General features: G+C 33.9%; 2 protein-coding genes across 3 annotated transcripts in view; one reads left to right on the top strand and one right to left on the bottom strand.

Moving 5' to 3' along the window:
* The window catches only part of LOC112684008 (short neuropeptide F), an 84,552-nt gene that overhangs the window by 22,726 nt on the left and 36,120 nt on the right, over positions 1-25,706 (bottom strand). The window lies entirely within an intron of this gene.
* On the top strand, positions 8,400-10,080 carry LOC112684007. Its single transcript, XM_025555293.1, has 3 exons — positions 8,400-9,203; positions 9,292-9,495; positions 9,607-10,080. Exons 1-3 carry the CDS (start codon positions 8,417-8,419, stop codon positions 9,780-9,782), a joined length of 1,167 nt encoding a protein of 388 aa, XP_025411078.1. The 5' UTR covers positions 8,400-8,416; the 3' UTR covers positions 9,783-10,080.

Raw genomic sequence — 25,706 nt, 5'->3', positions numbered from 1 at the left:
ACATTTGACTGAGCTCTATAGATAATGATTTTTGTTTTATAGAGCCATAAAATGTCTGTAATAAAAATAAAAATAAATGTATTTCGTATTATTATCGCATAACAATATTTGCTTTTCGGAGTTTCCAAAAAAATGACGATCAAATAAAGTTCCCGAAACAATATGTTTGGCTGCTATCGATAATATTCTCCATGGATTATTAAGTACCTACAACTATCATACTATTATCGTTTATATTATTCATTATTTATTGCTAGGGGTCTCTATTCATCGGTGATCGAGACGTACGTATTTATGTAAGTTTTTATGGAACTGTGTTAAAGTTCGTGTAATTGAAATACACGTGCACGCGGGCTTATAGAGTCAATGTATCCAACACCCGTGTATGTATATGTCAATGTACCCGTGTGACGTGTGTTCAAAGTTCATGTAACATGTTCAGGTGGCATATACATACGTAATACTACATTTTTTTTTTTCTATATGTATATTGGCAAATAATATGTTAAACATTTGTTTCGTAGCAATAATGAGAATAGTATTGTACGAGTACATAAAATAATTAACGTTTTAATGTTCACTAAATGCAATTTCACCGTCATACAAAAATTTGAATAAATTAACCCAAGAAAAATGTACATGTAAAACAAAACGACTTTTTCGAAAATATGGCAAAACCAAAACAATTGTTGAATTATTGAACAATAATAACCATGATTTTTTCAACTGTAAAAAAATCGTAATAAAAACTATTACAAAAAAATTAAATAAAATCAGAATATGATAAATGATGAAAAAGATACGCATTGAATTTTCTATAAAAATGATTTACGATTTTGGTACAAAAATACTAACATGTTGACGTTTTCTGGTGCCAAACCGTTTCTTTTGGATCATAACCAGCAGTTGAAAAATATCGTTCTGTATTTACCAATGTCGCCGGTATAGATGAATATTTTTTTGCCACCTTCGTCACTAAAGAATACTTTATTTCGAGCGACTTCCACCATTTGAATAGATCAAAACTGTACTTCAGTCATGGTCTTGCCAGGCAACAATGATATTGTGATTCAAGCATCCCTGATGTCATGAACTTCACCGCCGTAAAAAAAATTCAAGTGCCCCATTATTTTTCTGGGCACAAACATCAATTCGGACGATAACAAAAGAAACATTAACTCAATAAAAAAAAAAACATTTTACAGTTGACAACCGTCAGAATTTTACGACGATATTTTAAATTGTCAAAAATAAATTACATAATAGTTTTTAGACTAAAAATACACGCATTATTAAATAGGGTTAAAAAGGGTTTTAATACATTTTATTATTTAAGAAACGGATTATGCGTACACGTGTTTATCTATAGGCGTTATGTAGACGGACACTCGTATTTTTTTTTGGTTTGCCGAGAAACCCATATAATTTGATCAAATGTTGTTAATAATTCATATATTTTTTCTACTCATTCAAAAAAAAAAAAAATAATAATAATAATAAAATATCTTGTTGTTAATTATGCCACCGTGATATTTATTATATTGTATAATAATGCAGTTTTCAATAGTTTGTTTTAGTCGTTTTAAAGAAAAATCAGAAAATGGAGTTAAAACATGAGGTTTTATTAAAAAACTAATAAAGTTTGATTTTTTATTTCATACAAGAATAGTGATCATTATTTTTGAAAGAAATGAAATTCTTAATTTAGAACTTTAGAAAGTACCTATATTTAAATTTCCAAGAAGCATGTCTTAAAATAAAAAATACAATTGTATCGATTCAGCAACAGAGAGATGAGAATTTTGATAATACAAGTACATGTATACGGAAAGACATTCAAGATAAATCTAATGAGCTAAACATTTAAATATCAGATTTGAGGATAAAAAGATTTCAAAGAAATTTATTCAAGGGAGTAATCAGTAATCCAAATTTATTTCCATTAGACAAAGATAAAGTTTTATTCTTTGAGTTTTTGGACATAATGATATCATTATTGTATCAGATAAATATAGTTAATAATTTCATAATGCATTTATCATATATTCATTTATGAAAAAATGTTTATCAATAAAGTTTTTTTTAATTTTTTTAATTTTTTTTTAATTCAAATGCCGTTACATTTTATGGAAATGGTTTGCATAATGAAAAATGAAAACTACATAGAAATTTGTTAATTAGTATTGCTAAGTCAAAAAAAAAAAAAAAAAAATTTATAACGCTATAGATTTTTTAAAATCGGACTGTTTACTTCGTAATGTGATTACAGAAATTAATAAACTTGTCAACATTTTATTGACCAATCCAGTTTCTGTTTGTACTGATAAAAGATCATTTTCAGCGCTGTGGTGTTTAAAAAATATTTCAATTTTAGTATATATTTTTAGTTTGTTTCATGTTAAATTCATATGTATTTCAAATTTTCTTCTATACATACATATATTTTACATATTAGTTAACTAAGACCAGCTTATTAAATACATAAGTTATTGCATTAATGTTCATAATATTTATAAAAATTATCAATATTGATGAGCAACCTGCATCCAAAATAATTTTAATGACTTGAAAGCCAAGTATATAATTATGAATTATGTATTATTAAGTATTGACGCCTGTGTGTACATCAATATTATTATTTGTATACAAATGCAATGATTGCATAATATGTTATCATGTCAGCATAACATTTGAATACTTGCACACATTTCTTTCAAAGAACTACTATTAAGTTCGATAAAAATTCATATTTGACTGCATCCATATTCCTATCACTTTTTTTCATCATCCATTATACACGTTTAACACACCGTGTTGATATCCGATCGAGCGGCCACCTCTTCACCTTCGCCTTTTATCCCTGACCATGCGTATGTATGGTAAAAATATAAGAAAATCCAATTGTGAAAAGGATGTGACCTTGTGCAGCTTTTGCGGTGAAATCCCAATCCGCGTGCACATAAGGACCCGCCAGGATTAATCCGATCGATACTCCGACGGTTGTGTCAGTCTTCATCAATCGTGTATGTTACGCGTCGTATAGTCCACACGCCCGACGATCAGCGACTCCATTTTCCACGGAGTGTCCTGTACTTCTTTCATAATGCTGATATACCTTGCTATTTGTATGTCACACATTATATAATTTATATATATTGTTATATTTTTTATGAAAGTTTCACGGGAAACTTTGAAATAATCATTACATTTGAAGATGAGATCGTATTTTTATAAAATTTTTTCTGATACTTCGGAAGAGGGTGTGGATGAACCAAAACACACCCTGCGTTCGCGTCTGATAACATCGGGTGCTGACCAGTTGCCCTCGGCAGCTGTTTTCGGCATTTAAAAAATGTACAAGTTGCCATCACATATAATATACACAATTACAATATAAAATCGGGGAGGTAAATATGTAAATAATTAACAATGAATGTTATGTTAAAATAAATATACTGTTTATAAGTAGGTAACACACAATTTGTCAAAAAAATTAAACATTTTTAATTGTAATATTATTGTATGTACCTATTATGTTTTGTAATAACAGTTTTTAAGAAGTCCAATCTGCTATCATATAATATATACATAAATCATATCGTATATATAATATGCGAGGGCAACTGGCGCATTTTGCTCTAGGTAGTTTTATTACACCGCCATCGTGTAACCAAGAAACGCCATATTTCCTTTTGTTTTGGCATGCTGTGGTCATCAGCTATACGATGACACACATTAACATAATAACATCGGCATATTTCGCATAAATACGCAGTGTGCTGGCACATCATACGAGTAGGTTCCTCGTGCAACACCGCGTAGTCTTTACGTTTTACTCTCTGCCGTTGTAATAGAATTCGGTCCGGTTTAACTCGATCCGATTTTTTATAACAACGTTGTAAATTCGGGTCAACGTAATTTTTCCCTTTTAATTTCTATCCGTTGAAGTGCGACAATACTGATGTTAACGTGAAACAAATATAAAAATAATAAAACACCGCCAAAGATATCTCGTTTGAAAAGCAAATTTCATGCGTCATTATTTCGATTAGTAGTAATAACGTTTTTTTAATTTTTTTAATTTTTGGCAGAACAAAAGTCCAGACAATTAGAATAGCATTTCGGCCGTTGTGTCGAACAATCGGATATGCTACCGAGTCACTACGTTCTCGTTTTCGACCGAATTCAGGATGAAGTTGGACGTTGATGAGCTACTACTATCGCACGTTGTCAATAGAATCGATTTTCGATTGTTACGATTTTTATTATTGTTATTATTATACGGTTTTTGTTTTTATGAATGTGATTTGTGAATTGTTAATGCTTGAATATTTTATTGCGTATTACGTTTACTACGGTTTAGCGTGTAAAATAAATAAGTAAACATAAAAAAAAAAAAACCTTGGAGATATTTAACTGCTTAAATCACCTGGTTATTGAATTATTAGGCGCACGGTAGTGGTGGCGCACGCCTAACACGTGAAATTCCCCGGTCGCATTTTCTCGGCGGACACGAAGTGTTTGTTCGCACTCACAGCCGGTGGGAGGAGCGCATTTGTCTGTTTGCATTTCTTTCCGCGGAGTTATAAACGTTTTTATGTGTTTTGGTTAATGCAAATATATGGGTTGTTAAATATTTTATTAGGTATTTACCTTTCTCGCGTGTATCGCATTAAACGTATACGCGTATACGTGTAGTGTTCGCGCAGTGTTTATCGTTTCAGCTGAAAATATTCGCCGCGAAAATAAACGATCAAACGAATAAAAAAAAAAAAAAAAAAAAATAAAAATAATTCCCGTCGCGTTCCCCAAACGTTTATGGGGCAGTGTGTTTTTTATTATTTTATTTCGTTTACACGTGCGGTTGTCGTACGATTACGGCGGCCGGTGTGTCGACGGGGCACCCCGTCATCCCGTTGACGTCGCACGCGCCGGTCTCTTGGATAAAGTAATACGTTACGGTCTCGTAGACAACGGCGTTGAATATTCGCTGAATTTTACATTTTTGCTGCGTGCTAGCGTACGCGATCTTAATCGTACGTCGCACGCGCATAACGAGAGAACTTGAATTACTCATCGAAAACGACACCACGGGGCGCGTACACGTGACGTTTATTTGAGGACCGTCGTGATATGCGATCGCTGTTCGTCGGTTCGGTCGGTCTCCGTTTTCTCCGGTCGCATAACATAATATTACGGACCCGGGCCGGATGAAAAGCGAACTTATGAGTGCTTGGTTTTTATAACCGTGTCCGGCGAGCTCGATGACGGGGAATTTCGTTTTTACTTATTACACGTTTTCGGCCTCGGAATATTATCGTGACGGAACACCACGCGCGCGTTAGCGGAACGTTATGACGTGCCGTCGGCCGTTGATTCGCCTTTTCCGGCAGTCCGGTCTTTATTGCGAAACGGAGTCCCCGATATAATAACATCATGAGCCACTGACCGGCCAGCGGGGCCCTATTGTCCCCTATCTTTGTACGGCTTTGTCGCAGCTCACGGGTTTATTTATTATTATTATTATTATTTTTCTAGTCCCTCGGCGTGCACGCTATGAAAAAGTTATCCTTTGTTGCCGAGGTCTGCGGACGAACATAAAAATGATACAGGAGAAAATGCGCCGAAGATTTTCTAGAATAATAGGTTACACCGTTGTTACTCATGCGATAAAAAAAAAAAAAGTTTAAAATTTCAGTTATTTTTCGCGTACCGCGGTTTAAAATTATTATTAAAAAAAAAAAAAAATAATAATAACTCGATGCATTCGCTTTTATCGGTGGTCCCCGTAAAGTGTCAGAAAGTATACACGTGTAATACGCGCACTTATCGTGCCGAGTGTTTTCGGACGGGAAATTCATTTTTTCGGCACAACTTTTTGAACCGCGCCTCGTGTCGTCACCGTACAAACGTTATTCATTTCGTTACAACCCATTGCACCGCGGACAACGTTTCAATAACTTCGAATGTTACACATTCGTTCGCTCCGTACGGACGACGATTTCACCGCTCGGTATATCTTTAACGGTTACACCGTTCGGTGGCGGAGAAATATGTACCGCGTACGTACACCGGTACGCTGAGGTGTACGAATACGGCGTTCGATTCGAGTTCTAAACGTCATGATTCTTCCAAGACGAGTTCTTGCATCACGCAGGACGTTCATCGCAGATCAAATGCTGTTTGTTTAACGTGTTGAAAAACAAGACAAAAAATTGGAACGTTGACGTATGAACAAAGCAAACGATAATGTATTAATACTGCGCAGCAATGGGATTAAATATTACTGTCGTATATCGTTTTACAACGTCACGAATAAAAACGTGAGCACCAGATGAAAAAAAAAAAAATAAAAAATAATAATAAATACAGAAATAAAATAATAGCGTAACGTTCGCGTTGGGTTTTACGACAATGTAAAAACAATTGATTTCGTCGGAGTGTACGTCGCGTCCGGAATAATATCTGAACGTTATTGACTAGTAATAATTTCTCGGCTCGTTTCAACAACGTAAACCGCAGGTGACGGATAGAATAATTTTAATATTAATTAATAAATGAGATTATTCAGAGATTATTTAGTAATATATTCTACTCGGTTAGTTCGTTTTGACTTTTGATTAGGTTCGCGGACAACATTCGAAAACCGTGTACCAGTATTGTTATAATAGTATCGAAAGCACGGTAATCAACGCAAATAACTTAACCGTCTATGTTTGTTTGATCCGTTTTCCTACATGTGTATTTATAATCGCTTTGTGTAGTGCAAAACCTTCCGATTGCAATCATTAACGTAAAACAAATTAATACAAATTGCATTTTTCGTATTCATTATCAAAAATCTCGATAATACGATTACTTGATCGATGCTACGTTAACTTATAAGATTGTAAACTATATATTATATTGCGTGTATTTATTTTATTTTTTCGATTATGAAGTTTTCTCCGTCGAATAAATAAATAATTAAATATTACGTTTACTATGGGTCACGTACACGATGACTAGTGCTACATGATAAGTCTAATTGAAAACTTTTATAGTTCTTGTTAAGTTCTGAACCATTTTAAACATATGAATGTACCTAATTTTTCATTTTTAGGTACTGAAATGTTAAAATCACGCAAGTGTAATGTAGCTCGATTTTCGACGGGTCGAAAACGGTGATGTTTTGATAAATTCGATTTTCGAAACGAAATCCATGTAAATAAAATATTATTACCAATTCGTACAACGTTTTTATTATACTGAATATTTTTATTGTTATTATTATTATTATGATTGCTTCTCGCGTAAATTTTTAATTATTGTAAAGTATGATTATGCTTTATACATTTTAATTATATAATATTTAATAATATCGGACGGGGTCTGATAAAACTATCCAATGTTGTAGAATCTATAATATAGAACCTACATAGTCAATTTTTCGAAATACTTCAGCTTTGTTTAAATATATATTTAAATATTGGTACCCGACATTATGTAGTTTATTAGGAGATTAAATATGCAGTTTAAATATGAGATGTTCTGTAACGGCAGAACTACATGCCTGCACTTAGGTATCGCTGTTTATTGATATTGATGTTAACAACACGTTATATTCATCTAGTTCAAGTAGATTTAAACTGTAAATAATATGACAGTAAAGACTTTTGTTGGTATATAATTTATCGAAAACGGTATGACGTGTTACCTAAAAAATCTCAATGAGATTATATTAAACGTAATTTATTAATAGAAACATTTATAGAAACATAAGTGTATTAACACTGTAGAAATTAGTAAATGTTAAATGAAACCTTGAACGAGTAGCACGAATCTTTATATTGTTAACAATTTCAAGTTGTAATACGATGTGACGAATAGGCCGCAAAATAAACTCCTTTGAAGCTTTGAGACTATTAGGACTGTACGCAAAATGCTCGAAAAACTCAGGCATGTACTATTTGATTTATTTTCTTATTAAATTGGTGCATTTTAATGTAGATTATATAATACAATTTCTAATTTGTTTTTGTCAATCCCAATAAAATAAATAATATACTTTATTACATATTATTTTAATTGGCTATACTATATTTATTTATATTTTCATGATAAATATATTATATAGTATGTCTATGGCAACGTAAATTTAATAAATTTCGTTACCTTCAACAAATTGATTTTGATATATCATTCGATGAATAGCATTCGTTGAAGATAGACGTTTAATATTTCGCACATCTTTAACGAAAACTTTTTGTAAAATAAAAACATAATCCACTTTGAGTTTAGAAAAAAAATTTTTTCAAACATGGAAGCGATCAACAACTTGGGCGAAACCAACGTGATGACCAATGAAGAGGCTGAATCGATCGGAAATGGATTCAGTACGAAATATTTTGATGCGTTGATGGGCAAGCCAAATCCGATGGCTTTGCGACAGATGTTCAACGAACAGTCTGTATACATATTCACACAACATGGACATCCTGACCATGAAATGTACGGGATGTATTTGATTGGAAGTTTCATAAAGCGGATGGAATATAGTAAATGTACAGTTACCGTTCGTTCAGTGGCCACTATCAATAGACCGCATCCAACTGAGTTTACAGTTGTATCGGTCTGCGAACTAAAGCGTCCAGGATATGACACTACATTCAAGTTCACTCAGACATTTATCATTAAACGCGTCCCGTGGACCGCTACAGAGTTCCGCATTGTTGAAACACATTCTAAATTCAAGGACGATATCGAGGAAGATTATCTTCCAAAAGCTGTATCGGTGAACATGACTTGTAGGAAGATATCGTTAAAAAAAGCAGAAGGTTTCGACCATATACGATTACCCGACGATGACACCAGAGTGAACGAGCAACAACAGCCAAGTCTTAAACGAATAGAAAATGTCATCAACACGAAGACGTGGTTCGAAAAGAAAATCGGTGAAAAACCTCAAATTAAATCAAAATATGGACGCGAAAAGTTGCAAAAGACAGGTGAAAAGTCGACAGACTGCTCAAATACATCAAATACAAAAAACGTGCGGAAATCAATCAAAGGAAAAATGGAAAATACCATGAGGGTATATGACGCATCAAGAACATTTGATAGCAGAGTTAAGTCCATCTGTGGCAATGCAATAGTTCCGAAGAACACGATGGTAGCGGAGAATCCATTGGCGGAAAAGGATTCCGTGAAAAATAAACTAAAAGGTAATATTTATTAAAATATTTATTATATATATATGTATGGAACAGTGAAAAAATTAAAACTATTTAAAAATAATATTTTTTATTTCAGTCGTATTGAAAATGACTGAAAAACGGAACGCCGATATAAAAACCAAATCTGCCGTGAAACAAATTAGTTTTAAAGTTAAACCAACTAAATTGAAAATGCCCGTTAATGTAAAAACTTATGTCTCTAAAAACCGTTTCGCGTCTTTAGCAATAGACGATGAGAATAATGATTCCGATATGGTTATTTTAGATGAACAAGATAATCGTGAGTACATTAACGGTTTTGTTTTCAGCATCATCAACACTTGAAAACTATATCCTTAATCAGTTCCAATTCAAGATAAAATTTAATCATTGTATCAATATTTCTTTTTAGTTTCCCAGAATGTGTCAGAAGAGATCAACGGCCGATCGAAAATATCAAAGTGCACTGCCAAGATAAAGAAATCACGAAAAAGACCGGCTGTTATTTTAGATCCGAATGAACTTCGTATCGCCACGAAATTTTCAACGGATCGACCGAGCAAAAAGTCGGAATGTTCGAAACCGTGAACAAGGGTTGTGAAGGGTCGAGTTCAAAAATGATCAGCACCTAGTACTGGAATTGAATTCAGAAACTCAGGCTCCTGGTCGTACCCAAACAGTAGCTGCCAACGGCCGTCAAAAGAATCTAAGAAAAATCGCAAAAAGCACAACAAACGCAGCAATGGTGTTGATTCTTCCATCATCCGTCCATTTAGATTACTTATTCGGACGATTTTTAGAGAACAGATGAGTTGTTCGTCCGTTGTTCTTTGATGTAACAATCGATCCTCTTTTTTGGTGGCAACACGTTTAATACAGTGGTTATTAGAGGTGGACCAGGATAACGCTGTGGTACCGTTACAGCACCTGAAACTACCCCTTATCAATATTTGCTTGTTAATGTTTACTTATAAATAAAATATCTCATACTCTAATTACAATTTCGAAGCGTTTTCGTTCTTAGACCATCGATTAAAATCAAATCACCGTTTCTTTTCAGTTCAATCCATCATCAGTGTACTTGAATCACGATCAGTGAAACAGTTATATATTTATTATCCTACTTCCTTCCCGTAAAATGTAGTCACTGCACACGAAACAAATAGTGGGCAGTGGTTATTACAAACCATTTATTTTTATTTGATTTTATATGGGTATATATGTGTTTAATAGAACGAGGTAGAAGGAAAACAATTAAATTATAATTATATTCATTCTATTCATTTGGAAAAATAAACACTCCTTTGCTTCTTTGATAACTTGATGATTCTTAGAATGTGTAAGTGGTAAAATGAAAAACAGTGGGAGTGGAGCGGAATGAATATGTACTGTACATAATTGATCATTCTTAAACAGCCACTGTTGATATTTAGTAAGTGATCCGATTTGTGTTTATCATTATTTTGACGCATTATATGTGTAATTACAATATCGTTAAATATTATAATATTAAGAATTGTACCGTCGCGCACCGTAGCAAGTGAGTAGCAAGTCACTTATACGCAAGTGAAAATCAACGGAAACTCCGACCGTTTTATTCGTTAATTGGTATATTGGTAAGATTTTCAAAATGCACACACACACACTGCACGGCACACTATGTGGTTGATATATTCGAAGAGAACAATATGAACAACTGCATACAAGTTCATTACATCCTGATGACGAATTGAAAAAGAAAAAAAACAATTGCTGCGAAATAAACCGATTGAACAACGGCAACAGTGTACAGTTCACATTAAATGTAACTAATTATGACATATCCGAAGTTGAATCAATTCACACGTGTCCGCAGAGCCTCTAAACTACTCCCGACGCGAGTAAAGTGAACCGTCACAGTCCATATAAATTATTACGTTTAACGAACATTAATATGTTCACCAAACGCAACAATGTATATGGTGTGTTATTGCATGTGGATGCTGAACGAATCCGTACGAACGATTCGCTCGTCGCTTAGTTTTGCATCCAACGTACATCACGACACGTATTAACGTTCAATGTATTATTTTATTAAGACATACGGACGAGTTCCTTTTTTAAATTAATACATAGAATAGTGTAACGATTGTTACATATTATTAATGTCTACTCATGTAATATGGATATTGCTGAGTAGACATCACGTTAATTTACATGTTTACGATATTACATCAAGTCGCGGCAGTTCTGCCACGACGTTCTCCCGATGTAGCTGAACTCCATATTGTCTTGATATAGTCCATGGTCCGTAAGTCTTATTTATATATGTATATTAAATAATAATAACTAAACTAAATCAATCTACATTTATTTGTAATATCAAGATCTTTCCTTTTATGCTCCCGAGCTACGGTATAATATATTCACAAGGACTAGAAAACCTTCCCTGAATATCATATATTTAACTGGTCATCCCCGACCACGTTACAATAGATATAATATTATACAGCAGTAGAATTAGTAGAAAATAAATTTTAAATATTACTTAAATTGTACTATATTACTTATGTAGATAACTCTATTGCATCCTTAATGTTATGCACCCGAGTGCGATTAAATAACTAAAACTGTCCGGAACCGGTATTGTGATGGAAACAGTCACAGTCCCCGACCTGACCAGAACCTGACCGACGCGGTTTCAACTTTAGGGCATAATACGTACAATACTGGTAACCCACACACGTTTTTTCCAAATATCTGTTTTGTTCGACAGAACGGTTCATTTCCAAATAGGTGTTTGTATGTGTGTATAATTTTTTCTTTGCTCTAGTGTACGTTAACGGTTCACAGCGAAAGATAATAATTAAACTATAGTTCAGAGGTCGGCAACCTTTTGAACCATGCGGGCCATATTTTTTTTTTCAAATATTTATCAAGGGCCACAATAAAAAAAATTGTTTACATATGATATATACTAATAATTGTATTGATATTATATTTGATTATTTTACATAGAAATATGAACGTAAAAAATACGAATGTTACTGGAAAAAATTCCTTTTAAAAAAAAATTAAATTTTTTGATAAATTAAATATAATGGCTTACCTTTGTTTTCGACGAAAAAGTATAAATCAATCCAAGAATTATTAAAAAAACGATTTTCATCACAACTTTTTCTTTTTTTAGTCGCCACAATGTTTGAATTCACTTGTAAAATGAAACTATTACAAACGCAAACAGTCAAACGTAAAGGGCGTAATTACGGTGTAATACTAATTGCTACAAACGCAATGTAACTATGACCATAGATTGAATATATTAGATACATATGTATTAAATACATAGATTAAATATATTTAAAATTTTAATTTTTAATACATATAAGTATATTTAATTTATCCTATGACTGAGCTATGCAGCCATCATTATCTTCGACTCCGATTAGATAATAACAACAATTTTATTTATAAAAAAAAAAAAAAATTGAATAGTATTGAAAATTGTATGAAAAATTTATTGAACGAAAATAAAACACAAAAATTAACCACCTTTGTGCAGGCCATAAAAAATTGCTTCTCGGGCCACATGCGGCCCGCGGACCGTGGGTTGCCGACCGGCTATAGTTTATAGTAAACTCGGAATTGTTATAATTTGTTATCTCGTTCTTGATTCGTTTAAATATAGCCACCTATATGGCTCTGATTTTTATTGTTAACTATGTGTATGTTTTCTACTGTGAATACTATTATATACTATTTATTATCTATTTATTATTATTATTATTATCTAATACTATTTATTTATTTTGTATTCCAGTGATTAAACAATTGCAAAAGCAAATTTACTTTTTAGCAAGATTTGCCACGAGTGATTAAAAATTCATATTTTTTGAATTATTTATTTTTAATTTTACGATTTCTGCAGTTAAACTTCATTCTATATCTAAAAAAAAAAAAAATAGTCTATATTTTGAAAATTCGATTTGTTATTTTTTTTTAATTAAAAATGAAAATATTTTATTTCGAGTTTCTTTTCTTTATCTTTAATGCATTACATTATATGCAAAATCAAGTACGCCTTTTATTTTATATTGAAATTTACCGACTCAGTAGGGTTTCTTAAAATTAATTTACTGTACAAATTAATTAAGACTAAACATTTAGCTCATCTTATATTTAGGTATAAATAGATATATTTTAGTTTAATTTAATTCCAGACCAATGTTTGATGTTCTTAGAAAAATATTTTTTTTTAAGTATCTCATGTTCCGTCATTTATTTCTCTGCGAGCAATCAGTCTATTTGTTTTTTTTTTTTTTTGCAAAAAACAATGCTTATAATTACTGGCATTTTGAAAAATTACTTCACAACGTAGACTAATTACAAATGCACCTCTTTCGATGTTTTTTCTTTACTGATTAATTGATTGAGCCTTTTTTTTTTCAGTTAATTATGTACCTGTTGAACTTCAGTTCAGATGCAGAAGATCTACTGATGTTTTCACTACGTTGTATTAAAGGTAAAATATTTGCCTTTAAAATAACTTAACCGATGAGACTTCACGAGACGATTTACAATTTTTACCACTTTGTCTCGTTTGTCTATGATTGTTTTTGAAAAGATAATAAATAGTCACTATTAGTCATCAGGTAGTCTTTAAATTATACATTTATTTTTCTTTCATTTGACAATGAACACAACTTAACTTATAATTGTTCAAAGTATAAAATAAATTATACTGCAATTCATTGTTTGACACATTTGTACTAGCATAAGCAATTCGAGACATTTCGATTGGCCTGGGGCAAGAGCTTCGTTCTCAAAAATATCAATTATTGTTTTCGGAACAACGTGATGAACGACTGGAATCTATCTAGATAACCAATGGCGCCGGAATTTACGGATATTATAGTTTTTCTATCGGTTTATAGTGAGCGACCAGTGTGAATTGCACGGTAAATTGATCGGTGTCATATTTATGTTGCACAGTAGAAGGGATAGCATTCCGCCTCGAGGAACGATTGGAGTAGAAAGTTTAGTTGCACCAGAAAGTTCTTCGCCGAAGCGAATGCTTGATCGTCGATCAGATGATTCAATGTTCAGGAATTACACTTAGAGGAAGAAATATTTTTCTAATTTACACGAGAGCCCATCATTCAAACGCCTGCGAACTATTCAGGAACGGATGGGTGCAGTAAAATATTTCGAATAAGTAATGGCATCGAAAACTTTGCGTACTCGGTGTATTTGTTGAATGGGAAATACGGAAAACGAACTGAGAAAGCCCCACAACTTGTATGATTCGAAGTGCACATAAACCATACCACGTATTTTTTGCCGATTTTATTTCTACGAATCATCTACAACCCTTGCACGAGCAGTTCCGAGTGAAGATTTTTATACCACATTAACTAGTAAACAACTACAATTATTTGATTTCGAAGCGTATTCGACGCTGTAAATACATACGAAATACTACAGGCTAAATTCAATCTTGTGAGATTATATTTTTCAAAATATAATACAACTCGCAGTACACACGTCGTTAGTGAATATAGTGAATATAACAAATATCACTTACGGTACGTATTTACCATTGTAATTCATCGGAATAATATTAATATGTAGACATGTATATAGTGTACTCGTATTTCGATCAAAATCGAAGTGTACACATTTATTTGAAGTAAACAAAACCCCACTTATTCCTTTAGATTAAAAAAAAATGTTATTAAAAAAAAAAATAAATAAATAAATAAATCGTCATTTTATAAATTCTATATATTATGCCGTTGTATTTTCACAAGATACATCCACATATATAACATTCAAAGTAACTTTCTGTCCAATAACGGTGTTGCACTGTTGTAAGAGTTTTTTTTTTATACGTTTTTATTTTTTTCGTGAGAAGAAAAACTATCAAAATGTGTAGGTGTATAAGCATAGGCGTGTTTGGAATTTCACCGACGAACAGGAATATATCGACATTTTTCATGGGTCCTGAGTTGCAAGTTTGTTATAAAATTATTGACGGGGAAAAAAAACCAATTTCATTTCTATTTGCATTTCAATTATTATTGATATTTATAACGGTAAAAGAAAATAATTGTTTTAGTATTTTTTTTATTCATAATTATTTCACATGAACGAAAACAATATGACGATAAGTTATCATTGATTACTTATGGTATCCAAAAATATTTATTGTTCTTATTTTTGAGAATTTTGAAGTGTTTTTCCCACGATAGTATTAAATTGAAAATGTTCATTGTTATCATTATGTGTAATATGCGATTTTAAGGGCATATGTAATTCGCGCCAAAAGTGATAAAAAAAAAAAAAAATTAAAATTGAAAAAAAATATGTAATCATGACCAATAAAAATTAGTACCATGTAATTTGCCTCACATATTTGTCAAAACTGGTTGATCTAATATCAATCGGGTGTTCCGATTAATAATTAAAAATGACATCGCAGTAGATGTGTAAAAGTCGCGTCAGTCCGAAATTTACCACGAGTTAAGTGTTCACACGTATACATTTGTTTTGGTATATTAAAACTGCACTGGGTGTTGGAAGATTATTTAACTACACGAGAAAAAAAATGTATAGTTTGTTAAAGGTAGTACCTACAATAAAGTTCGCCAGACAAATAATGGTACAATTCAATGGCGCTATAATAATAAAACTTTTCCTACATAAGTGTTTACTTCTTTAAAAAAATATTGCCGTGGTAAACGAGAAGATACTTGAAAATAGTGGACACGGCCAACCTAATTGTATAACAGTCAATTCTTTAAAACTTAAAAACTGACAACAATCAGCAATTTTTATTGATCAACGATGTGGATTTTAATTTATTGATATTTTTATGTGATACAAATTTAAAAACGCTACGTCAAGCTGATATTGTTTATATGGATAGATTTTTCGAATACTGTTCAAGTTCTTTACTAAATTATTTTCTTTAAATGGCCTGTGTAATAATCATTACATACCACTTTTATTTGAACTACTTCCGGACAAAAAAACATCAACATTCATTTATTTAAACAGATCGTTAATAAGTGTAATATACTTAAATTTCAGACCAAATCTATTATTAGGATTATGAAGAAGCAATTCATATTGCATTGAGACAAGTATGGGACAATGTAAAGGTATTTGGTTGTAAGTTTCATTTAACGCAATCTTAGTATAGAAAAATACATAACTCGGATTATCCAATATTTATCAAGACACTAAAACAGAAGAAAATAAGTGGCTAAATCATCTTTATGGTTTACCATTTTTACCGCCAAATGAGGTTAGCGATTGTTCCGTAGAAGATTATATGACATATATTCCTTAATGACTTAAAGCGGCATGCATACGCTGATTATTTAGTTAATAGTTGATAGTATTAGCGAAGAATCTAAATTTCCACCGATAATATGGGCTACCAATACTGCATCATTAACCCTAACCACAAATACATGTAAGCCATGTCACTTACGATTTAATTAAGAATTTTATCATTCGCGCCCTTCTATTTTTAATATATTAGTGTACTAAAAGAATTCCAAACTGAAACCATAGGTAGTAAAAATAATAAGTATTCCCTGCGAAACGCGAAAAACTTTTAAAAACTACAAGAAGACTATAGAAAAAATAAAACTGATAGGTAAACACTAATATCATCATTAAGTTACAGATATAAATTTTAATGTAATAAAAATAATATATTTTACTTACAGAATAATATATTATTATTTATAAACGCTATTTTATATCACTTTAGTCATTATAATGTGTTCATTTAATTTTATATTCAGAGAACTGTATTATAATTTATAACATAATTAAAGTTAAAATTTGTAAATTCGAGATAAAATAATATTGCAAGTATAAACTGAAACAAAATAATTTTTTTATCTATACAAATAAATATATCTATATTATAAAATATGTATTAATATTTAAATAAATTCCTTATAATATAATTTGGTGGAATAGGCGTGATTAGAATTGTCGGCATGTGGCGCAAAATACATGTGAAAAATTTACTATCCTTAGATGGCGAAAGTGCTATTGGTGGAGCAAATATCTACCTCCCGATTTTAACTATATTCAATTTAAATAAATGATAAATAACTCAACACATGAAAACTATATCCTTAATCAGTTTCAATTCAAGATAAAATTTAATCGTCGTATCAATATTTCTTTTTAGTTTCCCAGAACGTGCCAGAAGAGATCAACGGCCGATCGAAAATATCAAAGTGCACTGCCGAGATGAAGAAATCACGAAAAAGACCGGCTGTTATTCTAGGTCCAAATGAACTTCGTATCGCCCCGAAATTGCTGCCGAAGAGCAATGTGTCAATAACCTTAACCGATTCAACAATTGAGGATTCCACCGGGGAATAGGATAAGTGCGATAGAAGCACTAGGCCCATCCACTCGTCCGTTCGAACCGATTCATTCACAAATCGCGACGAATCGACCGAGCAAAAAGCCGGAGTGTTCGAAACCGCGACGAGAGTTTTGAAGGGTCGAGTGCAAAAATGATCAGCGTACTAGTACTGCAGGTGATCTCAAAAACTTAGACTCCTGGTGGTACACAAACAGTAGCTGCCAACGGCCGGTCGAAAGAATCTAAGAAAAACTGCAAAAAGCACGATAAACGCAGCAATGGTGTTGATTCTTCCATCATCCGTCCATTTAGATTACATATTCGGAAGATTTTTGGAGAACTCGTCTGTCCGTTGTTCTTTGATGTAACAATCGATCCTCTTTTTTGGTGACAACACGTCCGATTCAATGTTCATTAGTGGTGGACCAGGATAACGCTGTGGTATCGTTACAGCCCGTGAAACTACCCTTTATCAATCATTGCTTGTTAATGTTTAATTATATATAAAATATTTCATACTCTAATTACATTTTTGAAGCGTTTTCGTTCTTAGACCATCAATTAAAATCAAATCGTAAAGTTTGTTTTCAATTCAATCCATCATCAGTGAATTTGAACCGCGATCAGTGAAACAGTTATATGTTTATTATCATGCTTCCCTCCCGTAAAATGTAATAAAACGTTTCGTGTAACGAAACAGATTGTGGGAAGTGGTTATTTCAAACCATTCATTTTTTATTTTATTTTATTTGGTAATATATGTGTTTAATAAAACGATGTTAAAGAAAAATAGAATTCGCTGATAGGTATTTAATTTCCTTTTTTACGTTTGCTCACGGCCGACGATAACATTTCGTCGTCGATTATACAGACACTGTAATTCGCAGTGCTACGGAAGAGATTTTGAAAGAACTAAATATGAACCGCGTCGACACGAACTTAGTACTTTATTCTTGCGACTAAGATTGAAGTCTTACAACGTTTCGTTAGGGTCTTGATACGTTCTACTTTAGAGAATGTTCGAACGGAATGGCCATAAATCAAACACGGGGAAGCAGATGACCGCTCCAGTCGACACCAATGAATCGCGGGTTCACGGCGTACAACAATAATCTCGATGCTGTCTTTGTTTTGTTTTTATTTATTTATTTGTTTTTTTTTTTTTTAACACCATAAAAAACTATGTCGAATAAACCCACTCGGCTTTTTTACACCGTGCCATGTAATAATAACAATAATAATAATAAAAATAATAGTCGGTACAGCCAGTGCACGTGTTATACGGGCGACGTACAAAAACACGCGTACTAGGTATTCCAGAGCAGTAGATAGATAAATTAAAGGTTTTGGGTTTCCGGGCGACGGTTTAATGGGATTCAAAAGATTTTTCCTGGTTCTTTGACGTTGAAACCCGTACGGTGATGCATTGCGTGTTGTGAATTTAAATCGTGATATTCCGAGTACCTCGGTGGCTGCCGGGTGGGTCGAGAAATCGCATATGATTTCGCGTAACGAATTCGGACGAAAAGAAAATAAAACCACCCCCCGGTAGACACGTCAATGCATGTACATAAAATTATGCGCACGGTTCGACGCGTCGCCGGGGCGGAAACCTTAATTAAATGTCCTATTGGTGCGTTGTTCCGCGTTCACCGGGATGGTATTTTACACGCGTAACGTGGTACGTGTTGTATGGCTTCATGAGGAATATACGATTGCAGAGAGACGAGCGTCCAAAGTGTTATCGTATTCAATTGACATTTATTTCATATACAGGAGCGAGCTTTTCGGGCACGTCAATTACGTTTAACTTTCCTTAATTTCTAAAACGGACACGGAAATTATCGCGCAGTGGTAATATGTTAATTAACACAGTACATGCATATGCGGTATATGATAAGTTCGGTCGTAACAGCAAAAAAAGTAATAATAATAATAACGTTCGGGTGTTTTAAAATAATCGCGCGTAGGACTATCGCGCGCTATAACATATCCCGGTACATTCCCACGGTCGTAGGCTACCAGTGATATCGGACCGATCGATCGTGCATTATCGATTTCGTCCGAACATTTTTCCAAATTATTGAACACGATCACGTGGATACAACGTTCGGGCGAATCGCTCTACACATATGCACGCACACGGTTTGAAATAAAAAATCCGCGCGCTCGGAAATCTCACGACTTACATGTTACTTCTATACCTGTTACGTCGGCGGAAATAAAAGCGAATCTATACGGTACGGTGTAAAATATGATAAACGCAAAACGAAGAAGTATTTATTCGTTTTTATTGTGTACAGAAAAAACGATTATATTCATTTTGTTGCGCTTTTGCGAGGTCTTTCTTATTTATCTTCCTTTTGTATGGAAACATTTTAAATAGGCCGAGTACTTGTATGCACGGAAGTGAGAAAACGAGTTCAAGTAATAATATTTTTATTGAAATTAGCTGGATATATTAATGTCCGTTAGACGGTGCAATACGCATAAATTTCAGAAATGGAAACGCGTCAGTTATCTCTTCCATCATTTGTTCACTACTCGTAAAATGCGACTGCAATCGGCGACCTGATGGTTTCAGCTCCTGCACAATTTGGAAGTGTTGAAAAAAATCTCGCACGATGTCAGAGAACTATTTCAGAAACGTACAGTGATCTCCCGTTATCCGCGGAGGTTACGTCTCAGTAAACTTCTCAAAAAAAAAAAAAAGGAGGTTAGGTTTAATTTTAAAAATCACAATAATCAATTCTCCTTTTCACTTAAGTTAAAGATTTGGAGATGCCATTTTAAAATATTTTTTCTGCTAAATGCATTAATTACGAAATATGTACTGCACTATTGTCACGCACAAATATCAACTGACAACTGAGCAGTTGACGGTTATTAACCGTACACGTGTATGTAGGTACCTTATTTAGCTTGTCTTCAATAAGTATATACGTATGTACATTGTTGTACATACATAATTTTTGTTATACCAAGCGATATAACAGTTGTAGAATTGACAATTATTGTCAAAAATAAATTATCTACAGAGATCGTGTAAAAAACGATAAAACGTCATGACATTAATAACATGTAATTACGGATCCAACCGTGGATAATCGAAACCACGGATAACAAGGGATTACTGTAAAATACACGTACAAATGGACACTATCTTCATCAAATGAAAAGAAGATATATTTGAAGACATGATATATTCCACTTTTGGACTTTTGAATAAATTAATTGACTTTTTCATCGTATAATATAATATCGATTCTAAGTAAAACGAGAAATATATGATTATTATTATTTTTTTACTTCAGGGACAGTTACTTCAAATTTTTTCGGATGATCCTGCATAATAATGTCTTATATACGCCGTCCGAAATCCAATGACGCGAATCGGGCAACAGATTTAATTTTCGCATACGTAGACGTAGCTGACGAATAGGATGCGACGGAGATGAATTACCTCCTTTGATGTAACATTCCGTCGCCGACCCGAACCCGTCAATGTTTGGCTGCTACTTATTCCGGCACGTATTCAAAAACCAGTAACTTCGCGCGAATCCCACCGACGTGCGGTCTAAAGGGCCATAATAACTAATAATATTATGGTACGTATTCGGGTGGGCATACGCACGCACCGAAATCGTACACGGGAAAATTGAAACGATGTTAATCACGTTAATCACGTACAAACAATGACCGTCCCTTTTGGTCGTCCATCAAACCCGTCGTCCGCCGTTGTGCAGCATGTGTACCGTACTTTGGGCCCGTTAGACGTTCGCGCTCGCTTTAAACCTAAAACTACACATGTACGCGTCGTATCGACGACATGAATGTACAATATATATATTTATATAATTATATTATTATATATTTATATAATATATATTTTCATCACAAATTGTTCGTGCAGCGAAAAACTTGACTGTTACTGTTCTACATACGTCAACAATGATCGCGTGAACTGATATTGGATGATAATAAGTTTTTAACATCTTTTTTCTTTCCTATTATTCCTGTTCGTACCTATAAAGTTTTCGTTCAAAGAGCTGATGCTCATACATACATATTTTTTCCATTTATAATGAATGTTTACATCTTACCGGAGTAAATGATAGATAAACCGATCACCTAAAAAAAAACAATGTTGATCGCTTCGTTCGGTTCGCTTCAGAACTCTGTTTAAACGTTATAGGGTTCACACTTAATCACTAAATACGTTCAAAAATTAACTTGAATACCAAATTGTAATTTATTAAATCATATTTTGCTCAGAAATGCAATAATAAACTTGAAAATTGCCCGCTCGATTTTTTTTTTTTTTTATTTATCGTGGTATTCTCGCGTTGGACAAGCAGACTCGGACACAAGTGTTATGTGTGTTTGTGGGTAATCCGTCGGTTCGGACGGAAATAACAGTATTTCTGTTACGGCGCAACATTTTATACGTTTTTCTCGTGGACCAGGAGATGGAGAACAATGCATTCGGTAACGCTGCAAAGCGACTTCCAACAAGAGTATATTAGTAGTGTATTAGTCGGACGGTATAGTTAACGGAATTATCAATGAGAGACTTGCACTTTTGCGGGTACCTACCACCCGTATAATAATAATAGTAATAACATTATTCTGCGGTCGCGTAACATGGCCAAACGGAGATCGACCATAATAATTATTGTTACTATTATTATTGTTGTATGTATGCCAACGCCGAGACAATGGCGCGTTACAACTTGTACAAAATGTGTTAACTTTTGATATCTCATTGTGGTACACGAACTACTCGTGTACGAGTGTGTGTAAGTGTGCGTATGTGCGAGTTTGTGCATGCGAGCCGAGAGGCAAACCGAAATTTCAAATGTTAAGAAGAGCCCTGCGGACGTCGTCCAAATCGAACGGTTATAATAAACCAATATCATTATATTGTTCTGATGGCGAAATTCGGTGCGTTTCTGCAACTGCACACTTTCTTCTTAGTTGCGTACAATTATATTTAAATATACGGCTGTGTTGCCGGTCATACAATGCACCGCAGCCTCGAGTCCGTTTGCACGCGTATATTGTTTTTGCCGATCAAACTATAGGAGTTAAGCCATTTATTTTTTTCGTCGCTATTGACAAACATCAGAAGAATGAAAACGCGCGCGTCACTTTTCGGCGAACGGTTCGAATTATACTTCAGATTAATGTCACAACACGCGCTTGTGTTTGATCGCGATCGCAAACATTATATCACCGCACACGGCCGATAGCATTCAATTATAAAACAAGCGACGAGTGAAATTTCAAAACATAGGTTTTTCTCTCTATTATAATTATCGATCCTGCGGCTATTACAATTAAACGGATTGAATGTTTTTTTTTTTTTTTTTTTTTTAATAATTTTTTCAACGGAACGACGTAAGTGCGTTTTAATATATTGTCCTCTGTCTTTCTATTTACACCTCTCACGTTATCATTTAAAAAATCACCTCTAGCGCATTTCATTAAAACATTATGTTAAGGTTAATGCGCTGCAGTTATTGATGTGTTCAACATACACGCGTATACCGAAATATATCCATGGCACTCCGACCAGCGATTCCCCGATCAGTATGAAGTCGCGGACCCGTATTTAAAGATTGAATCGGACCGTGGAGCTCTTTTTTTATACGTAGTTGTTTTTACGATTTAGGTTTGATTTTACCCAAAGTTTTTTGTGACGATATAAACTCGTTCGTTAAAAAAAAAAAAAAAAAAAAAAACAATAATTACAATGATATTAAGAGATTTAGTTGATATAACTCTTAAAACATCTTCTTCTTTCTTTTTTACTTCTATAATACTGTTACGACTATCTATCACAATTCAATCACAAGTCACTTTTGGATCAGTGCCTAATTGCATTGACTTTCGAACTTTAAGAGACGAGTGAAACTTTTCTTTTCGTTCGGTAATCCCGTCCAAGTATTGTTGCACGCTCAATCGATATTTTCTCTTCGAACGCAGCCGCGGTCCACCTAACGTCCGACCCCCGGGGGTCCACGAGCCAACTATTTGGAACCACTGGTGCATTCGACACGGCAAATGAGCCGCCGATATTGTTATCATTTCTATTGCTATTGTTACTGTTATTAAAAAATACATCAGTACGCGTTCGTGTCCAAAGTCGCGTGCCCGCGGCGTTTGTGCAAGACCGCGCGGAAAACAGTCCGACAAACATCATCATTACGACCGTCGAATACGTGGCGATAGCATCGCGCGGTCAGAGAGCGCAGCGCAGGTCTGCTGTTTTCAAACGTCGCGATATTCTGTTGTGTACGAGTTGTAATATTGACATGAAAAAATAAAATGAAAAACATCTAATGTTTTAAAATATTAAACGCGTTCGCTGTGCGATCATCACGATTTCGTCCGGACATATGTAAAATGTACCGCCGACCCGTGTTCGGAAGGCAATTTATTTTCACCGTCAATTTGGGTCGCGCACAACGTAATGCGCGGGAAACGGACTTTGTTCGCAAATAACCATCGTGTTTTCCTATCATTTTATGCGTATACATATAGATTATCGTCGGAGACCACTTCATCTTGCGGTCAACGAATCCCATTTAGTGAATTTATTTTTCATTTTAAAACAAAACCGAATAATATAACTACTATGATTGTGCGCACACGGCTGTGAATAAAAAAAAAAAAAAAAAAAAAAATAATAAAATAATAATAATAATAAAAACAGTGGGTTAACCCTAACCAGCGCGCTCGTAATTTCATATCAGAGGTAAAAATATCATTCCTAATGATTGGTAGTTTTTTTTTCTACTTTTTCTACATTTTAATGGAACAACTGCGCGTCTGTACTAGGTAAAGTAAATCTTTTTTTATTGCGAAATATTTTCTAGTTAACGACAACTTTTTTTGCTATTTTTATGACTGAAGTTCTGACCGACTTAGTAATTTTTTAAACATATTAAGTATACGGTTTCATCGTATACACGAGTGTTAAACATGCGTATGCTTATATAAAAATAATAAAAAATACACGTTATATTTTCCATCTAACTCTTGTAACGCAAACGTGTTTAATAAAATATGTTTATTAATTTTTACCATATACATAGAACATAATTAGGAAAATAATTTTTTCAACGTAACATCTTATGCGTATCTCAAGTTTTGATTAAACCGTTAACGATTATAAAAAAAATTACTGAAAACAATTTCTCGATTGTTAATGTTTAGAAAATGTACCCTTCGACATTAATATAAATACTCGACGTTTGTTACCTACGCTTACGAAATAAAAAAATCGACGAGAGATTTATCAAATATGTGTCCATAATAATTTTAAACATTATGTCAAAAAACTATTTTTTTCGTCACGATGTGTTAAGAAAATGAAATTTTTCTTTCGTCATAATGATTTGATGATATTAATCGATTACGTTTAGATCAGCGGAATCATAGACAAACGTTAAACACTTACGTGATAAATACGATGATGATCGGATAATATTTTACGGTATTGTATTCACAGCAGGCGTGTATAGATTTTCGTACAGTAAAACGTCATGCGAAAATGGCTAGAAGTACAAAAATCGACGTTTCCAAGAGTGTTCCGAAGACCGGAAACATAGGTGGCTATGCATAGGTAATATTTATCCACGGGAAAATCTCGAAGCAATAGCCGTCCGCGTGATAAACGCGTCCGACCGCTGGAAGCCATTATTATCGAAACGGCAAAACGTATCCAAAGTAAATATTTTATAGTACAAAGTATATGTTTTCGATAGGAATTCCGCAACGGTTTCCCGGTGGATTTCGTAGTCTTTTCGCCCGGGCAACGGGCATTACGAGCGAGATTTATCGCGCGTCGACGGCTGTACATTTCCATCCGACCGCCCCGTGGCCGCCGTTCGAAACGCATTGTCCGGAGGGCACGGGCACGTCGTAAACCGGTCAATTTATTACGATATAATAATACAGGACCGCTGTCCGCGGTGGAACGACCCGACCGCGCGTCGTCGCCGAAAATACCGCTGCGCTCGCGGAAAAACGTCCGCGCGACAAGACCGATACCGATTCGTTTTCGGCCCGGGACATTATCGCGCGCGCCGATCGTTACGCGGCGTATACACTATGATACCCCGTGACGT

Source organism: Sipha flava, unplaced genomic scaffold (assembly GCF_003268045.1).
Source record: "Sipha flava isolate LNK unplaced genomic scaffold, YSA_version1 239_pilon_pilon, whole genome shotgun sequence".
Lineage (NCBI taxonomy): Eukaryota > Metazoa > Arthropoda > Insecta > Hemiptera > Aphididae > Sipha > Sipha flava.
Note: the sequence above shows the minus strand (reverse complement) of the source record. Positions and strands in the feature narration are given on the sequence as shown.

Excerpts from the sequence above, each read along its gene's own strand:
- LOC112684007 (XM_025555293.1), top strand. The coding sequence starts at position 8,417 with ATGGCTTTGCGACAGATGTTCAACGAACAGTCTGTATACATATTCACA. Across the intron at positions 9,204-9,291 it reads CGTGAAAAATAAACTAAAAG|TCGTATTGAAAATGACTGAA; the intron begins GTAATATTTATT and ends TTTTTATTTCAG. Across the intron at positions 9,496-9,606 it reads TTTAGATGAACAAGATAATC|TTTCCCAGAATGTGTCAGAA; the intron begins GTGAGTACATTA and ends ATTTCTTTTTAG.